The 19535-nt window shown below is 39.4% G+C and overlaps 1 protein-coding gene across 2 annotated transcripts in view; it reads right to left on the bottom strand.

Annotated features, from left to right (window-relative positions):
- Positions 1-19535, bottom strand: part of lace (serine palmitoyltransferase long chain base subunit) — a 143903-nt gene that overhangs the window by 77584 nt on the left and 46784 nt on the right. The window contains exons 3-5 of one of the 2 annotated variants that reach the window (XM_070094477.1): positions 4962-5084; positions 4053-4207; positions 1935-2080 (exon numbers count right to left, since the gene is read on the bottom strand). In XM_070094477.1, the coding sequence (XP_069950578.1) occupies positions 1935-2080; positions 4053-4207; positions 4962-5084 (424 nt within the window). The remainder of the gene's footprint in view (positions 1-1934; positions 2081-4052; positions 4208-4961; positions 5085-19535) is intronic. The other variant, XM_070094478.1, reaches the window with a different exon arrangement.

Below are 19535 nucleotides of genomic sequence, written 5' to 3'. Positions count from 1 at the left end.
CATGGCGTAGATCTACGGTTTGGACCCTCAATGTAAAGCCATAGATCTATGGCACTGACCCTGAAAGGGTTAACATTGGAATACAGTCAAAAAGCACACAACGTAAATTTAACCTTGGATAACCTAATGTTATCAAACAATGTAAATTATTTCCCAGTTTCGATGAGTATTACACCTTGAAACAATTGCAATATAATAAGAATTCCTTGTAAATATACATTTTACAGTGGTCTTTGAAGACACACAGGTGTTATGGACACACAGAAATTGCATTATGTTTATATCATCTTCTTTCAACAAACTGGCTGTATCCCACCGAGGCAGGGTGGCCCAAAAACAAAAAATGAAAGTTTCTCCTTTTAACTTTAGTAACGTATATAGGAGAAGGGGTTACCAACTCCTTGCTCCCAGCATTTTAGTCTCCTCTTATGACATGCATGGCTTACAGAGGAAGAATTTTATTCCACTTTCCCATGGAGATAAGAGGAAATAAACATTAACAAGTACTAGTAAGAAAATAAAAGAAAACCCAGAGGAGTGTATATATACACTTGTACATGCATGTGTAGTGTGACGTACGTGTAAGTAGAAGTAGCAAAACGTACCTGAAATCTCACATGTTTATGAGACATAAAAGACACCAGCAGTCCTACCATCATGTAAAACAATTACAGGTTTTCATTTTACACTCACTTGGCAGGATGGTAGTAGCTCCCTGGTTGGCTGCCGTCTACTAATCTACTACTTAGATAATGTTTATAGTATAACCCATGATATTCCCTCAAACCTAAACATATAACAATGCTCAATAATATCCCACATGGAGACAGAAACTCGGATGATTAACTGATCTGTATATTTCAATCCACTTCTGGGATCCTCTTCAGCAGATACATAAGTGAAAGAACATGAATATATAGGGAAGATTGCACCCTCGCCCCATACAAGGAAGTGGCACGTGGGGGGGATATGTCAAGTAGTGAGTGGGGTAGAAGAACAGGACCTGTGGTGAAGCTAAAAATTTGGGTAGGAAGTTCCTTTGTGCTATGTGATTCATAATCTTAAGCTGGCATTCTGTATTAGGTTGGGCACTGCTATGTACTTCTTGAGGGTGAAATTTGAAACAACATCTGGCTTCCATTGTCCCTGTGAGACAATGAAATTGAGACTGGTACGTATGAAGGCAGATTCTATGATTTTTTGAGTTTGTAGTTGCAGTGTGATTTGTATTTTAATAGTGGCAACTTTCCAATGAATATTGCGACTGTTGTTGCTGACATGCTGAAAAATAGCTAGGATGACCCAGTATAATCAAAAAACTTATTTCTATGCTTTGATAAGTATTACACTTTGAAACAATTGTAATATTACAAGCACTCCTTGTACAGAGTGTAAGAAAACCAAAGCAGTACGAAAAGAATAAAAAACAATGTCAGGCTATGCAATTCCCTATGTTAGAAGTGCTAAAACACATTGAAACACATCTAGTATCGTAAGAAACTAGTGTGTATAGTGTTAAGTATTAAAAACAATATATTTCTGAAGAACAATCATAATTTTGCTTTAATAAATAGGAAAATGTAAAAATCACTGGCACATTTATGTCACTGTTGCTGACAAATGATCTTTTTTACTAACTTTAACACACTATAATATCTTAAGTTTTTTATCAGATTCCCTCATTTCAGTCTTATGTGATCCATAAAAATACACTATTAATCTGTAAAAAAAAAAATAATTTATTCAAAATAATGCAATACACAGATTTCTGGGTATGCCACAATTAAAGGGTTAAATATGAATGAAGAGACCATTTTTCCATGACTGTAACAAAGCAATGATGAATGTGTTTTACTCAGCTTCAATGGAAAAGTAGAAGAGGTGAGAAATGAAGATACAAACAAGGAATGAACAGACTTCCTTTAAAAACGTGCCTAGTTCTATGCGGGGACTGCTGGTTGTTAAACCAGCATCCTTTGTCACTTGTGTAGCTGCATCATGGCATGGGCCATTATTTTCGGCAAACCCAAGATAGTTGTATGATCCAGCATTAATGCACTTGATTGTCTTTCCTGTTAATCTGTAAAGAGAGACACACTCAAACATATTTAAAAAATACATTAAGCAAATAAATATTAAGATAACTTAAGTCTTCTACTTGTGTGGAGCAAGACGGGGCCCTAATAATTATACTCCTATTCCATTCAAGGAAGTTTATGGCTTCTTACATGTGACAATTACTTCACCCACACCATGCATTCTTCTATGGATAACAATTTACAAAAATACCTTCCCAATCAAATTTTCATCACTAACAATAGTGTCTGTAAAGTCATTTTCAATAGTCTTTAAAATTTAAAAATTGAACCCTTTCAGTGGCCATCATGCAGAACTACACCACCAAGGTCAAGGTCCCTCACGTAGTTATAGATCATGAGCTCAGTTCACTCAGATAGGGTGCAAGTGGTCAACCCTCAGGTCTGTATAACGGGCTTGTAATAGGTCTGATTCAATTATTGGGATGACATAAACCACGACCAACCATTCCTGGTTATATTTTATTATCTAGGATATAGAGTAAATTTTCTATTTTTGTGTGATTATGAATTTAAAATGAAAGGTAAGTGTAATACAGGAGAGGTCTTGGGACATGATTAATGAACATAGGAAATGTTGCTTTAGTGCCAGGAATGTATATGTTTTGTGTTCAATTTTTAAATAGGTATTTTTTGTGTAAAATTGGCCAAATTACCAACTTTGCACTTTATAGGGTAGTTGTAATAGTCAAATGGGCAGTTTCTTGTTCTCAACTGGTAGATGAAAAGGCATACTAGCAAAATAGCTATGAATTTTGTCAAATGGAACTTTGGAATCGACTTAAAACAGGACTCAAAATGGGCGAAATGCCAATGTGCAAATTGCACCCAGATCGCTAATCTTGCACCTGTGTAATTCCATAACTTTTTTCCATCAAATTTTGTACTCCTGGTGAAATTACTCTCAGAAAAAGATTCTCTACCATTTCAGATTATTTTTTTAAAGTGGACACTGAGAGCAATATTAATTTTGGGGTCTGACGAGTAAAAGGGTTAAGGATAAGTGTCATTCTGGTCTCCGCACTTAACTATCATTCTGGTACTCGACACTTGATATTCCCTCAAATTTTAGTCACAAAATACTGATGTATTTTGGCTTAAAATTTTTTCCCTAAAGTTATTAATTTATCTGCCACACAGTCTTCTCGCTTCTCTCGTTTGATTATCAGAAAATTCTGCGTCCTCTGGTTCTAAAGCTGAGGTCATTTTTCTAGGAGGCTTCTGTTTCATTTATTCATGATATATGAACAAAACAGATCTTAACAAAGCAATACACAAATCACCAGAGTTTCACTAAGTTAACCTCCAAACAAGTCTAGCAAACAAGCTCCCAATCAACGACTTAAAAGACACACTCCAGAGAGGTTGCCAGGGTTTTAACACCAGCAGCATTGTCATATACCAAGGCTTATAGTTTTGTCTTCTGAATGGATTAGTAGACTGGCATAGTCAGGATGCTATCAAAACATGAAAACCTCCAGTTGTATCATAGGATCGCTGAATTCACCTCCCCTTTGAGGTGAATAAAATGTTAACTGTTAGTGTATAGTATATATCTGATGGAAAGCAAGGAAAGAGAAAGTGTTACCACTTCCTATTTTTTTTTTTTCAACATGTTGACTGTCTCCCACTGCGGCAGGGTGACCCCCCCCCCAAAAAAAAAAGAAGCATTTTCACCATCATTCAACACTTTCACCATCATTTACACACTGTCTTTACAGAGGTGCCCAGATACAACAGTTTAAATATCACTCCAAAAAGCCAATATCCCAAACTCCTCCTTTAAAGTACTGGCATTGTACTTCCCACCTCCAGGACTCCAAATCCAGCTAACCAATTCCCCTGAATCCCTTCACAAAATATTTATATTTACATTTATATGGGCAGCAAATTAACTACAAAATTTTCCAAGAACAAATCCTACTAAATTACTAATGTAACATGTACAGTACTTACTTCATAGTCCAACCATAATCTGGCGTGTATCGCTCCATAAGATCAATTTCTGCCCCTGGAACGCTGCAAATTGTTCTGTTCCAGCAGTCTTGAATACGACGGTATACATTGCGAGTGTAGAAGCTCTCAAACCCAATGTACAGTGGGACATAACCCTGTATTAGATAAAATTGTTGCAAAATTCATTCATTATCAAGGGAAACTAGTTTCTCTTAAAAAAATAAACTAAAAATAAATTTATGGCTATTCAAAAAGAAAATAAACAAATCAAATTAAAATTCACTCATAACATAAAACATACCACAAACATTACATAACAGAAGCATAACAATGCAAGCAGTGGATAAACAAATCGATGCACATAGTTTACAGAATCAGGATGCAAAAATTTATATAGCAAATGAAAAATACAGATTCTTACATATATAATATATAAATATATATTATATATATATATATATATATATATATATATATATATATATATATATATATATATATATATAATATATATATATATATATATATATATATATATTACTTAAAATACATTTATTTGCAACTGTGTAGGGTGGCAATCTCCCCGGCAAGAAAGTTTGTGGTAGTTGAGGGCCTTGCCATGCCAGAGTGACCAACCCTGAGCATACCATAGCGAGTAACACTTTAGCCAGCTCTGCCTGGCTTCAGGATTAACCCATTTCCTAAACATGAAAGGCCAGTGTTGCCCTTGCCATGGTGTCCCTTACATAACAATCACATTAGGGTCTAACTCTAGGCTTTCCCTTAAGTACACCTCATGCAGAGTCTACCATAATGAACATATAATTTTTAATCTCAAATACAGCTCCAAATACATAATTGAGGGTGCTCTTAAGAAAAAAATCTAGAGTTCTACCCAATTCACTCTACCTCTCTGTTTTTTTCTTTCGTTGATGGTGGGTAGAAGAATTCCTTGGTGTAGCCCACGAAGAAGAGGACGCCATAGGACAGATAGATGGTGAAGGTGGTGAACGGTGGACACTCCTCTATGTCCTTTTTTATTAGTGTGGTAAAAAAAATGCATTCTTTTTTAAATTGGGAAAATAGTGTAGATTCCAAACAAAGCATGACAAAAATGGACAAACCCAGTACCATAAATCACAAAACAATTTTATTTACATTATTGCTTAGTAAGCGCAATACTTGCCTCAACATGTTTTTTTTCATTTTGTTACATACACTTAACTTGTTATACCATACAATTACTTATTACCATTTGAATCAGTAGCTTTTCGTGGACTAGGAACATAGGACACAAATACATATTCCAAAACAAACATATAAAAGTAATAATTACATAGACAGATGCAAGTGTAAACAAACATGCACTACTCAGCAACAACATGCAAATGTTATTAATAACAAATTTAACCAATTTGCTAAGAGAACTTTACTGATTGGCCTTTAATGTTAGATGCATTTAATGTTTCACTAACACTAGCTTACACTTACACTAACAAAATATAGAGTACTGTATTAAATAAAGCATGCCATACACAAAATCATAGTTAAAAATAAAGAGCAGAAGAACTGGGGTATGTGCTCCTTAAAAAAAAAAAATATTAATTTTCAATTGTTATGAATCAGAGAAAAACTCGAGTAGAAAAAAAAATAAAGTACGTACTGAGCTTTTGCAGTCATCTTTTGAAACAGAATAACTTAATAATTATACTCCTTCTGTTAGCCCTATAAATCCCAATGAGCTCAAGAATCAATGAATTGCTAATATACATACAGGATATACTGCAAAAGCAATTCTGAATATCTGAACATTTACACACAAGAGAGTACATACTACTATAGTGACAAAAATATTTTCCCACAAACATTCATTCAACGGCTGTCTTGCCAACATTATAATTCTGATGACCCTCCAAACAGCATGTAATCATCCCTCCTTTGGAGTGCTGGCATTATACTTTTTATCTCTGGGACTCCAATATGGCTAACTGGTTTCCCTGAATCCCTTGAGAAGCATTACCTTGCTCACACTCCAACAGCATGCCAAACCCTAAAAACTACTTGTTGCCACTCTAGTCATAAGCATGTCACAGGTAATGTGTTAGAATGAGAACCTTTAGCAAAAGAAAGTTGCCATTTTTTTTTTTTAAATATCACAGATTTATACAGTGCCAGACATTCAAATTTTAATTTTTTCAACTATTTTACTCTATTACTTGCTTGAATTTTAAAATTATCACATTATGACTGTTGATTCTATAAAGAAAACAAAAACACCAATGCACTCATTTGCATTTTGATACCCCTCAATTTATACTTATATTTATCTTCACCTTTTTTCTTTTGAACAGAGTATTAACATCCTTCCTTAATTTTTATAACTTTTTTTTTTTTTTACTTTTGACCATCAGAGGTGAATGAGCAGACTGATCACAGGAACTAGGTCTTTCCATCACACACTAGCCTGGTTCCTGCCATGCTCGCTACAATACCGTACAGTGGAACCTCGGTTTTTGTGATTAATTCATTCCAAAAAGTCTGACGAAAACCAAATTCAATGAAAACTGAAGTAATATTTCCTATAAGAAATAATGTAAATCCAATTAATCCATTCCAGACACCCAAAAATATTAACAAAAAATACACTTTATAGAGAATAACTATAGTTTTACATACAGAAAACAATGAGAACATAAATGACTAATGAAATGGATAAATGAACATTTAACATCATTTTTACCTTTATTGAAGACTCTTGTTGGCGTATGGAAGATGGCGAGGAGAGAGGGAAGAGAAGAAGAGGGTATTGTTTGGAAGGGGAATCCCCCTCCATAAGGACTTCAGATGTTAAGGCCCTATCTGGGGTTACTTTCCTTCTTTGTCTTTTACTGGCACTAGGACCAGCTTGAGTCACTGGACCCCATTCGCACAAAAAATCTGTCCAGAGAGGTCTGTTTCTGGCGTCTCTTTAAGATTTGCCTAAAATAGGACAAGGCATTGTCATTAAACATTGATGCAGACTTCCCATACATCCTGGCGAGATCTGCAGACATATGTACGCCACTTCTGTACTTTGCTAAGAGTTCTTTCTTGAATTCTATCGTGTTTCTTGCCTTCTTTATCAAAGGGTTGGCACTCGGAACTTTCTTCGGCCCCATGGTGGCTTATTTAGCAGTCACACTCAATAAACAAGCACAAAAAACAATGAATTATTACGAAATGTTTCGGATGAACATGCGGGGTAATGCTCATTCAACAAGAAACAAAGCCAGACTGAGTCAGAATGCGTGGGATACTTTGTGTGGGCACGGCCAGGCGGATGCGTTTGGTACGGCAGACCATTGTCAACTCTACGAAAACTGAGCAGATGTACGAAAACTGGGACAAAATTTTGATGAAAGAAGTCGTCGAAAACCAATCCTACAAAAACCAGGCATACAAAAACCAAGGTTCCACTGTAGTATTAAAATTCTCTGTCAGTATTCTATCCATTTGCAATAATGGTAAACTTTAGTAAAGAATAATTCTGCAGTTCGTTTTTTTAATAGCTGTACTGTACACAAATTTACTTTTTAAGTTTGGTGTGGTCAGTTAGAAGTTTTGCAAGGTGCTTAAATATGGTACATGAAAACATTAACAAATAAAGTAACCAATTAAAATTTATAAAAGCTCTGTATCAGTTTTTCTTTTTTAAATTTATTAAAAGCAGTATTATTATGCATAGTCAGTGTGCAGTATAAATATTATTCCTAGAATATGTAATGAAGAAATTAGAAGGCAGCGTGGTTGAAAAAGAGTGTTTAGTCAAAATGAACTGTTTGGTCAGAAAGAAAGGATTTGGTCAGACAAAAAAAATGGAACAAAATAAAATCATGAAAGCATAAATTTCTGGTGAAAGGGAGAAAGGATAGAAGGGTGTTAACAAGATATTTAGAGATATGGGCTTGAAAATTCAGCAGGTATACACTGGGGTGAAGGTCAAGGCTATTTGGGATTTGATATGTTGTTAGTGTGAGAATGGTAGTACTGTATCTATGAATGTAAAATTATTTCCCTAAGTTCACCTTGACTAATGAAATTTAGCTATTGCCCAATTCACTTTTACTTACAGGAAGAAATGACACAAACAGTCTGCGATTAATACTTGTAAATCATATGTCCAACACTCCTAAAATAAGAGATGTGTTACTAACAGTTCATTCATGCAAGCTCATAATGGAAAGTTAAGCGTCTCTCAATATACAGCACAATTTACTGTACACGAAGGCCCTGCTTTACAGCACTTGGGTTAGGTTCCAGGCTACCATCATAAAGAGAATCACCTTTTTCTCACTTTTAACCTGTTGACTCTTTCGGTCGTATATGTGTCTCACGAGCCACCGTTTTTGACGTATATACACCTACCATCCGACTTACGACCTGCTCGACTTATGACCGTGTTTTTTATGCCAAATTTCTGGGAAATAAACAACTATTTGTGTTGTGCACAGTGTTTATCCTAAACCTTACAGTATAAAATACAGTACTAACAACATAAAAAGTAAAGTAAAACATGAAATACCAAAATAAAACAATAAAGTTATTACAAAAATGTTTTGTTGATATTCAGTAGTAAAGTTCGACTTACGACCATTTTGACTTACGACCGGTTTCTCGGAACCGAACTCGGTCATAAGTCGGATGGTAGGTGCATACTCATAAATTCTAGCGGCTTCAAATCAAGCAGGAGAAAGCTGGTAGGCCCACATGTGAGAGAATGGGTCTGTGTGGTCAGTGTGCACCATATAAAAAAAATCCTGCAGCACACAATGCATGAGAAAAAAACCACGACCGTTTTTTTTTAATTATTATTATTATTATAATCAAAAAGAAGCGCTAAGCCACAAGGGCTATACAGCGCTGCAGGGTAGGGAAGGAAGCAAGGGAATTGGATGGCAGAAGGGAGGGGGGATGATCAGCAGGTTACAGAAAACAGCGGGGCAGGGGATAGTACGGGGGTAGAGGGTAGCAAGAGATACAAGTAGAAAGGGCTGAAAGTATCAGAATTTGTGAAGTAAGTCAGTCGTTGTCAAAAAGTCAATGAGAGAGTCCGGATGAAAGGTGGGTCCATCAGCGAGAAGGGAAGGTAAAGAGAGAGCAGCGGGGCGAAGACGACGACAGAGGTAAATTCTGCGTGCTCGTTGATAAAGTGGGCAGTCCAACAGAATGTGGCTGACTGATAATGGAGCTTGGCAATTCTCACAGAGAGGAGCAAGACGCCTCTCCATGAGATATCCATGAGTAAGACGAGTATGGCCAATGCGAAGACGGGAGAGAGTAGTCTCCCAACCTCGACACTGGTGATAAGAAGACAGCCAGTAACCTATACTCGGTTTAATAGACTGAAGTTTGTTGCCGAGCATAGTAGACCAACGTTGTTGCCAACGGGTGTGAAGGTGGGAAGATATTACAGCAAAATAGTCCGTACATGGAATACCTCTATAAGAAACTGGTAGGTCATGTACTGCTGACCGCGCAGCAGTGTCTGCCTGTTCATTGCCCTGTACGTCAACATGACCAGGGACCCAACAAAAAACAATATCTTTATGCTTAGTAAAGATGCGGCGTAGCCAAAGTTGGATACGGAGGACTAAGGGGTGAGGTGTAAAATTTTTGTATAGCCTGTAAAGCACTAAGGGAGTCTGAGACAACCACAAATGATGACACAGGCATAGATGCAATACGGATAAGTGCTGTAAGGATGGCATATAATTCAGCAGTAAAAATACTAGCTGAAGATAGTAAATGCCCTTGTACGACGCTGTCCGGAAACACTGCTGCGAATCCTACGCCGTCAGAAGACTTAGAGCCATCTGTGTACACAGCAATGGCATGAGAATGAGAGTGAAAGTGGTCAAGAAAAAGAGAGCGGGAAGCGACCGTAGACAGTTGGGCTTTCGAGCAAGGGAGGGAGAAAGAACAGACTCGAACAGCTGGAACTTCCCAGGGGGGTAGGGAAAAGTGAGATGCTACATGTACATAGAAAGGTGGTAGTTGAAGAGAAGACAAGAGCGAATGAAGGCGAAGAGAGAAGGGACGGAGTAAGCAGGGGCGGCGAACAAATAAAGAATGTCTACTAATATCAGTGACCATTCTATAAATGGAAGGATTGCGGAGATCATGAGAGCGTACATAGTAGCGCAGGCAATGGGCATCACGGCGATCGGATAAGGATGGAACGTTCGCTTCTGCATAGAGGCTTTCGACAGGGGAAGAGCGAAAAGCACCAAGGCATAAACGTAATCCTTGGTGATGAATGGGGTTAAGGCTAGAGAGAGTAGCAGGAGATGCCGCTGAATAGATCTGGTCACCATAATCAAGTTTCGATAAAATAAGGGTGGAATGTAGGTGAAGGAGGGTTCGACGATCAGCTCCCCACGAAAGATGAGCAAGGGTTTTAAGAAGGTTCAGCCGGCTGTGACAAGTTGCCTTCAGAGAGGTAATGTGAGGTTTCCAGGATAACCTACGATCAAAGAGGAGGCCCAGAAACTTGACTGTATCACGTTCAGGGATACGTGAGCCATAGAGGTACAAAGGATGATCAGAGATGACAGAGCGTCTAGTGAAAGTGATTTGGTGGGTTTTAGTGCTGGAAAATTTAAACCCATGTGTGGTGGCCCAATTGGAAACACGGTCGACTGCATGCTGGAGAGAAACTGTAAGGAGGTGACAGTCAGCGCCTGCACAGGCAATAGCGAAGTCATCAACATAGAGTGATGACCAAATATTTGATGGAAGACTAGAGGCCAAATCATTAATAGCAAGGAGAAAAAGTGTTGTGCTCAGAACACATCCCTGGGGGACACCTTCAGCTTGGAAAAAGTCCGGGGAGAGCACATTATTAACCCGAACACGGAAATGCCTGTCAGTTAAAAAGTTCTTAAGGAAGGATGGTAGATTGCCTCGAAGGCCTAAGGAGTGGACTTGGGCTAAAATATTATACCTCCAAGTTGTGTCATATGCCTTCTCAAGGTCAAAAAATATGGCAATAACTGAGTGGTTATTCGCAAAGGCATTACGAACATACGTATCCAAGCGTAGTAAGGGGTCTATGGTAGAACGTCCCTTACGAAAGCCATATTGACGAGTGGAGAGACTGTTGTGTGTCTCTAAATACCACACTAAACGTCTATTTACTAGACGTTCCATTACTTTGCAAACTGCACTGGTAAGAGCAATGGGACGATAGTGGGAGGTTTCATGTCCTGTAGTGCCTGGTTTGCGGAAAGGGAGAACAATGGCGGATTTCCACAGCTGTGGAAGAACTCCTTGTGACTAAATAAGATTGTAAAGGCGTAATAGGACTGCAAGGGCTGACTGATGTAAATGTTGTAGCATACGAATATGAATGTCGTCGGGCCCAGCTGCCGATGATCGACAAGCTGAGAGTGTTGCCTCCAGTTCTTGAAGTGTAAAAGGCACATTATACTGTTCTTCTCTGAGAGAAGAAAAGTCCAAGGGTGCTAACTCTCTGGCAGACTTTGAGGAAAGAAATGAGGGGCATAGATGGAGTCCCTGAGAAATACGGACCAGATGATTGCCAATTTCATTGGCAACATCTAGTGGGTTTGCTATATCAACACCGGCAACTCGCAGAACAGGAGCCCGGTCAGGAGAATATTTACCACTCAGTTTTCGTACTTTTTTCCAGACTGCACTCATAGAGGAAGCAGAGGTGATGGTGGAGACATAATCTCGCCAGCAAGTGCGTTTAGCGTCACGGATGACACGGCGAGCGATCGCACGCTTCTGTTTAAAATCAAGGAGTCGCTCTGTGGTTCTATTGTACCGGTACCTGCCCCATGCAGCGCGTTTCAAACGTACTGCACGAGCACAAGCAGGAGACCACCAAGGCACGCATTTCTGAGAATGCCTGCCCGAAGTTTGGGGTATAGAATGAGAAGCTGCGGTGAAAACGGAGGACGAGAAGAGGTGTAAAAGCTCATCGATGGAGGACGAAGAAGGAACCTCTTTAAAAACAGTCAGGTGTGAGTAAAGGTTCCAATTTGCCCGATTAAATTGCCAGCGTGGGGTGCGAAGAGGTGGCGAATATGAAGGGGAAGAAAGAATGATTGGGAAATGATCACTGTCATGTAAGTCCGGGAGAACAGACCAAGTAAAGTCTAATGCGGCGGAGGAAGAGCAAACTGAGAGATCGATGCAAGAGAGAGTATGAGTCCGAGGATCAAAATGGGTGTGAGTACCTGTATTTAAAACATGGAGGGGGTGGGTGGCAAGAAAAGCCTCTAACTGAATTCCACGGGAATCACAGTGAGACCCTCCCCAGAGGAAATGGTGGGCATTAAAATCACCAAGTAACAGAATCGGTGGCGGTAATGACGAAACAAGGAAGGCAAAATCCGGAATAGATAATGCCCGAGAAGGAGAGAGATATAAAGAACAGAGCGTATACCACCTATGTAAGTGGATACGGGCTGCTGTGTAATGCAGCGAAGTATGAATAAATAGCTGATGGTACGGAATATCAGTGCGGAGAAGAAGGGCACTTTCATTAAAGGTCCCATCAGGAAAAGGATCTGAAGAATACAATAAATTATAACCTGAGATGTGAGAAATAACAGCAGAGTGTAATTTTGGTTCCTGTAAGCAAACACCAACAGGGGCAAACTGGGAGAGTAACATCTGAAGCTCACCCCGATTACCCCTGAGGCCGCGTATATTCCACTGTAAAAAGGCCATGATTGGCAATGATAAAGATACTTGAAATCCGCAGGTAAGGGTTCCTACGGACTAGAAGGGTTAGAAAAGTCCACATGCGGAGGCAGTGGAAAATGTTCAAGCAGCGAAGGAACGGTGCGCTGTGAAGAAAGGAGTTGCGCAGATGGAGCAGAGGAGAGAGAAAGAGCGGAAGGTGGATCAGTGTCCATTGATGGTTTGGTCTCTGCAATATATTCAGAGATTGCTTCAAGTGTTTCGGAATTCAGAGATGTCGTATGGGAGACAATATTGGGAATGGTAGGGGGAGGATGAGTAAAGATTGGAACTGTATTGGACTGTACCAAGGTAGGGGGGGGCGAAAGGGTGGAGGGAACTGGAGAAGCGTGGCAGGGGACAGAAGAGACAGGAACCTGGGAGGTGGCAGAAGAGGAAGAAACTTGGGAGGGAACAGGGGAGGAAGGTACATTACGAGGAGGAGGGTGAACCTCTGCACTTGTAACTGAGCCAGTGAGAGGGGAAGAACTAGGGACAGAGACAGGGAGGGTAAAATGAGGAGGTGGAAGATGGGTAGGAGGTGTTACCGGACCTTTTTTTGACTTTTGAGAAGTAGAGGGACGATTGGGAAGAGGTGTCGTACGAGGTCTCGTCGATACTGAGGCTTGTAAGAGAGAACTCGAAGAAGCGAGATTAGACCGAGGCGTTGAAGTAGGGACGTCTGAGCCGAGGACAGCAAAAGGATTAGATACAGGAGTGATTATGGGAGAGGTAACCACAGAGGTGGGTGTAGAAGATGGGATACCAGAAGTGGGGGGACGTTTTGAAACACGGGAATAAGAAACACGTGGGAGTCTCCCTTGGAGGCGGAGATGAGAAACTGCCATGGCATAAGGGAGACCTTCTGTCTCTTTGAGGTAACGGATTTCCCGCTCGTTTAAATAGACCTGACAACGGCGAGAGTACGAAGGGTGAGCCTCATGACAGTTAAGGCAAGAGGGAGATCGATTGCAAGACGTATTAGAATGGTCATCGGCACCACAGACTGGGCATTCGGCGATAGATCTGCAATATTTCGCTGGATGGCCAAATCGCCAGCAATTTCTACACTGTTGTGGTGTAGGGATCACCTTTCGAACTTGTAACCGATGTCCTGCTATATAAACGGAGGATGGGAGTTCTCGGCTGTCAAAAGTTAAACGAGCCACATTGCTAGGGTATCGTCTCCGCCCACGGGCAGGAAGAACGTAAGTGTCTACCTTGAGGATTGGGAGATCTTGGAGTTCCAGCTGTTCTAGAATGTCGGTGCCACATGTCTGGAAATTTTGTTGAACTATGGTATGGGGCAGAATAACGGTACCACTACAAGAATTGAGGGAACGATGTTTTTCAAGGGTGACAGGAACAGTATCTATATGGGAAAGACGAGAGAGCTCACGAGCCTGGGTAGCATTCTGTACGGTAATGATGCGCGTACCGCTCTTAAGAGCATGAAAAGAAATATCTTTACCAACATGGCGTAGGAGTGCCTTGCCAATACTATGGTCAGAAAGATAGGCAGTAGAGGAAGTTGGTCGTAAAGTGAAGAATTTAGTCCACTGTTCAGTCTGAAACTGAGCGTGGAAAGGTAGTGAAGGACGTGTCGATCGTTTCTGAGAAGAACGAGAAGGTGAAGGTGGAGAAGTATCATCAGCAGGTAATTGTCGTTGACGTTTAGGCGTGGGACCAGAGTTGGTCCGACGTGGAACGGGTCGGCGATTTGAAAATTGCCGCACCGTAGAGGGAGAGGCCGGAAGCATAGTCAGAGGAGAGCGAAGGTCTGATAAATCGAAGGAGTCAGTCGAGGCCTCAGTACCTGAAGCGGGTGAGGAAACAGCACCGGCAATAGGTACAGAGGCATGAGGAATGTCTGAAGAGTGGTCCAAAGACGAGGCGGGGTCAGAACGGGGTGCGGTATCAAGAAGGGGCCCGGGGGTACCAGGTTCATGGACTAGGGCTGCCATGGTTAGGTTACTTCTTTCTTTTTGTTTTTAAGAAAAAAAAAGAAAGAAGAAAAGAAAATAAAAATAAAAAAAAGAAAAAAAAAAGGGGGGACCGGGGAGGGATAGTTCCTAGGAGGAATGAAAGGGCCAGAAATCTCCCTCCGCGCCCAAGAGGACTCGACACCGCTAGTAGCGCAGATGCAGCATGGAACCCGTGCCATACCCTACCCTTCATGCCAGTAAACCAGCAATCTGGGATAGCAACCTCACATCTGCCGAGCTACCTCGGTGGACAAAAGAGAGGGCGGCCGGATATCCGCCACAAAGCATACCTCCTTCAGCCACCACCCCCGGAATCCGAAAGGTGGCTTCCAGAGATACACCCGTTGCCCAAAAGACACCCAAAGCTACTCCGGGATACCGGAGAGGGATCGGGACATCCCTAGGCAATCCAGATTCCACGGCAAACTACGCCACCGCCAAGAAACCTCAACGGAATGGGATGGACCCCGGTGTCCTTTCCCCTACCCAGGAACTAGCGCGCCTGTGGGAGAAATCACGAAGGCTAAAAAGAGGAAGGGCAAAAGGGAGGGGTGAGGAGGAGGAGGAGGAATGGAAAAAGGGGAGGATGGGGAGGATGGGATAGGGGAGGGGAGAATGGGGGGTAATTAGGTTCGGTCTGAGGAAGAAGACCGACAGGGCTAATTCCTCAGACCAAGAGCCTCTTCACCACGCCAAGGAGCCCCCCTTGAAGAGGTTTTTTTTTTTTTTTTTTTTTTTTTTAATTAAAATGCCGACTTTGTGGTCTATTTTTGTATAGTATTTATGGTTGTATTCTCGTTTTCTTGGTCTCTTTTGATAGAACAGAAAACATATTATAGAAACAGAGGTGATTTTGATTGGTTTTACTATGAAAAGAGCCTTGAAATGGACCTCAAAGTAGGGGAAATGTTTGATTTTTGCCAATGTTCAAAAGTAAACAAATGATGTCAGTGTCCAATAAATGTCCAAGTAGCCATTCTAATATGCAGTCATGAATGGGTTGACATTATTTATACAATATTACAATATTGCAGCAGTCTGCATAACAGTAAATCATCTATTTTTTGTTTGAATAAAAATTCAAAATAGAAAGCAAGAGTAATATCAGAGGGGCCTGGAGACGTGACTGATGAACAAAGAAAATGTTATTTTAGAGTCAGGAATGTCTGCATTGTTCATTCTGGACCCTATTTTGAAATTGTCATATTTTTTAATTTTCATGAAATTGGCCAAATTGCAAATTTCTGACCACGTTATTGGGTAGTTGAAATCAGTAAATGGGCAGTTCCTTGTACTCAATCGATAGGAAAAAAAATGGAGTACTAAAGAAGTAGTCATGAGTTTGGTTGACTGGAACAGTGGAATTAGCCAAAAATAGGGCTCAAAGTGGGCGAAAATGCCGATTCATAAATATCGCCGAGGTCGCTAAGTTCGCGAGGGCATAATTCCGTCAGTTTTCTATCAAATTTAGTTCTTTTGGTGTCATTACAATCGGGAAAAGATTCTCTATCATTTCACAAGAAAAAATAATTTTTTTTTTCGGAAGTTTTGTAACACCAGGAGACAACTCAGGACTTGGAGTTGCGACAGTCAAAAGGTTAAATGCATATATGTGCCTGAAAACATGTTTACACGATCACATATTAAGTTACCAATAGAACTAGGAAGAAAAAAAAAAAAAAAAAAAAAAAAAAAAAAAAAAAAAAAAAAAATTGTACATTTAGTACACTCATTACTTACTTTAACCCTTAAACTGTCCAAACGTAGATCTACATTTGTGCGCATAGCGCTCCAACCTTGATTTTCTCCATAAGAAACATTGTAAAAAAAAAAACGTAGATTAATGTTCGGAGCGCTATGTGAGCAAATGTAGATCTACCTTGGACAGTTTAAGGGTTAATGTATTTGTAGTCTTAATGTAGGGCGAGAGATGAGTAGTATTTACTATAGGAAGTCAGGTGTGATAGACCGCCAGGTTACCATACCTCACAATAATGTTTGTTTTACTATGACTATATATATTTTCTTTATACAGGAGGGCCCCACTTATACGGCGGGTTAGGTTCCAGGCTACCGCCGTAAAGCGGAAACCGCCGTAAAGTGGAACACCCTTTTTTTCCACTTACAAATGCATACAAACACTAGATAACAAGTTTACACTAACATATATTATGTTAGCAATAGAACCAGGCATCAAAAAACAATAAAAAAGTACAATACACACATAGTGCACTCATTACTTACCTTAAAATATTTATAGTCTTAATCTAGGGTGAGAAAAGTAGTATTTATTGTAAGAAATCAAGTGTGGTATGTATGGTAGTCAGCCAGGCTACCATACCAGGCCACCCCACCCACACATACTATTCTATGATATTTAAGCATCCCAGAGCGATAAAATGTATATACAGTTCACTCATTACTTACCTTAAAATATAGGGTGAGATGAGTAGTATTTATTGTAAAAAATCAAGTGTGGTATGTATGGTAGTCAGCCAGGCTACCATACCAGGCCAACCCACCCACACATACTATTCTATGATATTTAAGCATCCCAGAGCGATAAAATGTATATACAGTTCACTCATTACTTACCTTAAAATATAGGGTGAGATGAGTAGTATTTATTGTAAAAAATCAAGTGTGGTATGTATGGTAGTCAGCCGGGCTACCATACCAGAGAGAAAGAATGAGTGCATGAGAGAGGACAGGTGCAGAGTTATGTAAACAAACCAGGCGAAGGTAAGTTTTGTAAACAGTGTACACGTCTGGTTTGTGTACAAGTTACATTGTGTACAGGTTGTCTCTACATTGATACGGTAGAATAAATAAAGAAGAACACTCCCATTCTCATGTAACATCATTTTGAGAAGAAATGATGCTCTGAGTGAAGGCAATGGAAGTCACTCTGACTTTTTTGGGTTATCCTAGGTTCTCTACACATATGTTATGTATTTATGTTATGTATCGTGTTTATTATATAATTTTGAAAAAAATATCATGGATGGATTAATGAAAATGTGTATATTAACGTAATATACAACATTTAATGATACACCGAGCTCAGACAGCATAAACAAACAAACTGAACAGGTTGTGGACGATCACTCGGTCAGGTGAAATAGACGGTATTAATACGTGTCCAGTTTTAGTTCATTCATGTACATTTGTAAGAGTTTGTGAAACTTTTACCTTATAATATTTTTATTATTATTATTATAATAATTAAATCACGAAACAAATACTCTTACACTGTGTACAAGTTAGTACAGAATTATAGCTATAAAGTGAAGGCATACGAAAGGAATATTTTTCTACAGTTATCCCTAGTAACAGGTGACGGGCTAGAGAGAACGTAATTCTTCCGACACTTCTACAAACCGTTTGGTAAACATCTCATATATATTTGTATAAATTTTTATACTGTGGGTGCATGTATCATGTTTGTGTGTTACATAATGTGTTTCTTATATAATTTTGAAAAAAATATCATAGATAGATTAAGGGAAATGTCTATATTAACGTAATATGCGACATTAATGCGCCCAAAAGATTATTATTACTATTATTATAATTATTATTATTATTATTGCATCAAGAGTAGAGAGACTCTTAGTGATTTTAATGTGTACCTACATGCCAGCACAGTGTGTAAGTTTATTTAGGTACAGATGTACACAAGTTTAATTATCAAGTACAATACATATAAAATATACAATAACTTTAACACACTTGAAATTTTGGAAAGTTTCCAGACATAATAAGGAGAAGTGCTCAGGGAGAATGTAAACAAACTTGGTGGGCCGCTGTGACCGTATTAGAAAGACAGGTGGGGGGAGCCGTATAGCGAGTTTTGGTCATAATTTGAAATGTCCGTATTAGCGGAATGCCGTAAAGCGAAACGCCGTAAAGCGGGGCCCTGCTGTACATGTATATGTAGCATATTTTTTATACAACCATGAAAAAAAAAAAATTGAAGGACCCCAGAGCAATTATTATTATTATAATCATGCTTACTGCCATCGCCTTACCTTGTTCACCGAGTTTAAAGATGGATTAGTGAAAAAGTCTATAATATCATAATTTACGACATTTAAAGTACCCCAGAGAGATTATTATTATTATTATTATTATGCTTATTGCCAATGACATACCTTGTTTACCGAGTTTAATAATTTCTAACTTTGCATTTACAGTAAGAGGTTTACAACTCCTCTTTTCATCATAACTAACCTTAGATGCCATTGTAAATGAGAGAGATTATGACAGAGATGCAAAGAATGTAAACAAAGTGAACAGCTGGTGGGTGGTCTGATGAACTCAGGCCATGTGTGTTCTTTTCGTATAATGCATGTGTTTGTGAAGCTGTTCCCCCAAAATACAAACACCTTATACGTAATGTATGTTATCTTCTCGTTGGTGAGGTAGAATAAATAACAGCAACGCTCCCATTCTAACCCAACACACCATTTTTAGAAGGAATGATGCTACAAGTGAAAGCTAGCGAAAGGAATATTTTTCCACAGTTACCCCCCCCCCCCCGAGTAATACAGTGGACCCTCAGCTAACGATATTAATCCGTTCCTGAAAGCTCATCGTATGCTGAAATTATTGTTAGCTGAATTAATTTTCCCCATAAGAAATAATGGAAATCAAATTAATCCGTGCAAGACACCCCAAAGTATGAAAAAAAAAAATTACCACATGAAATACATGTATTAATTTTAATACACAAACTGACACTTAC

This window comes from Cherax quadricarinatus, chromosome 46 (genome assembly GCF_038502225.1).
Source record: "Cherax quadricarinatus isolate ZL_2023a chromosome 46, ASM3850222v1, whole genome shotgun sequence".
NCBI lineage: Eukaryota > Metazoa > Arthropoda > Malacostraca > Decapoda > Parastacidae > Cherax > Cherax quadricarinatus.
This window is presented reverse-complemented; position numbering and strand designations above follow the sequence as displayed.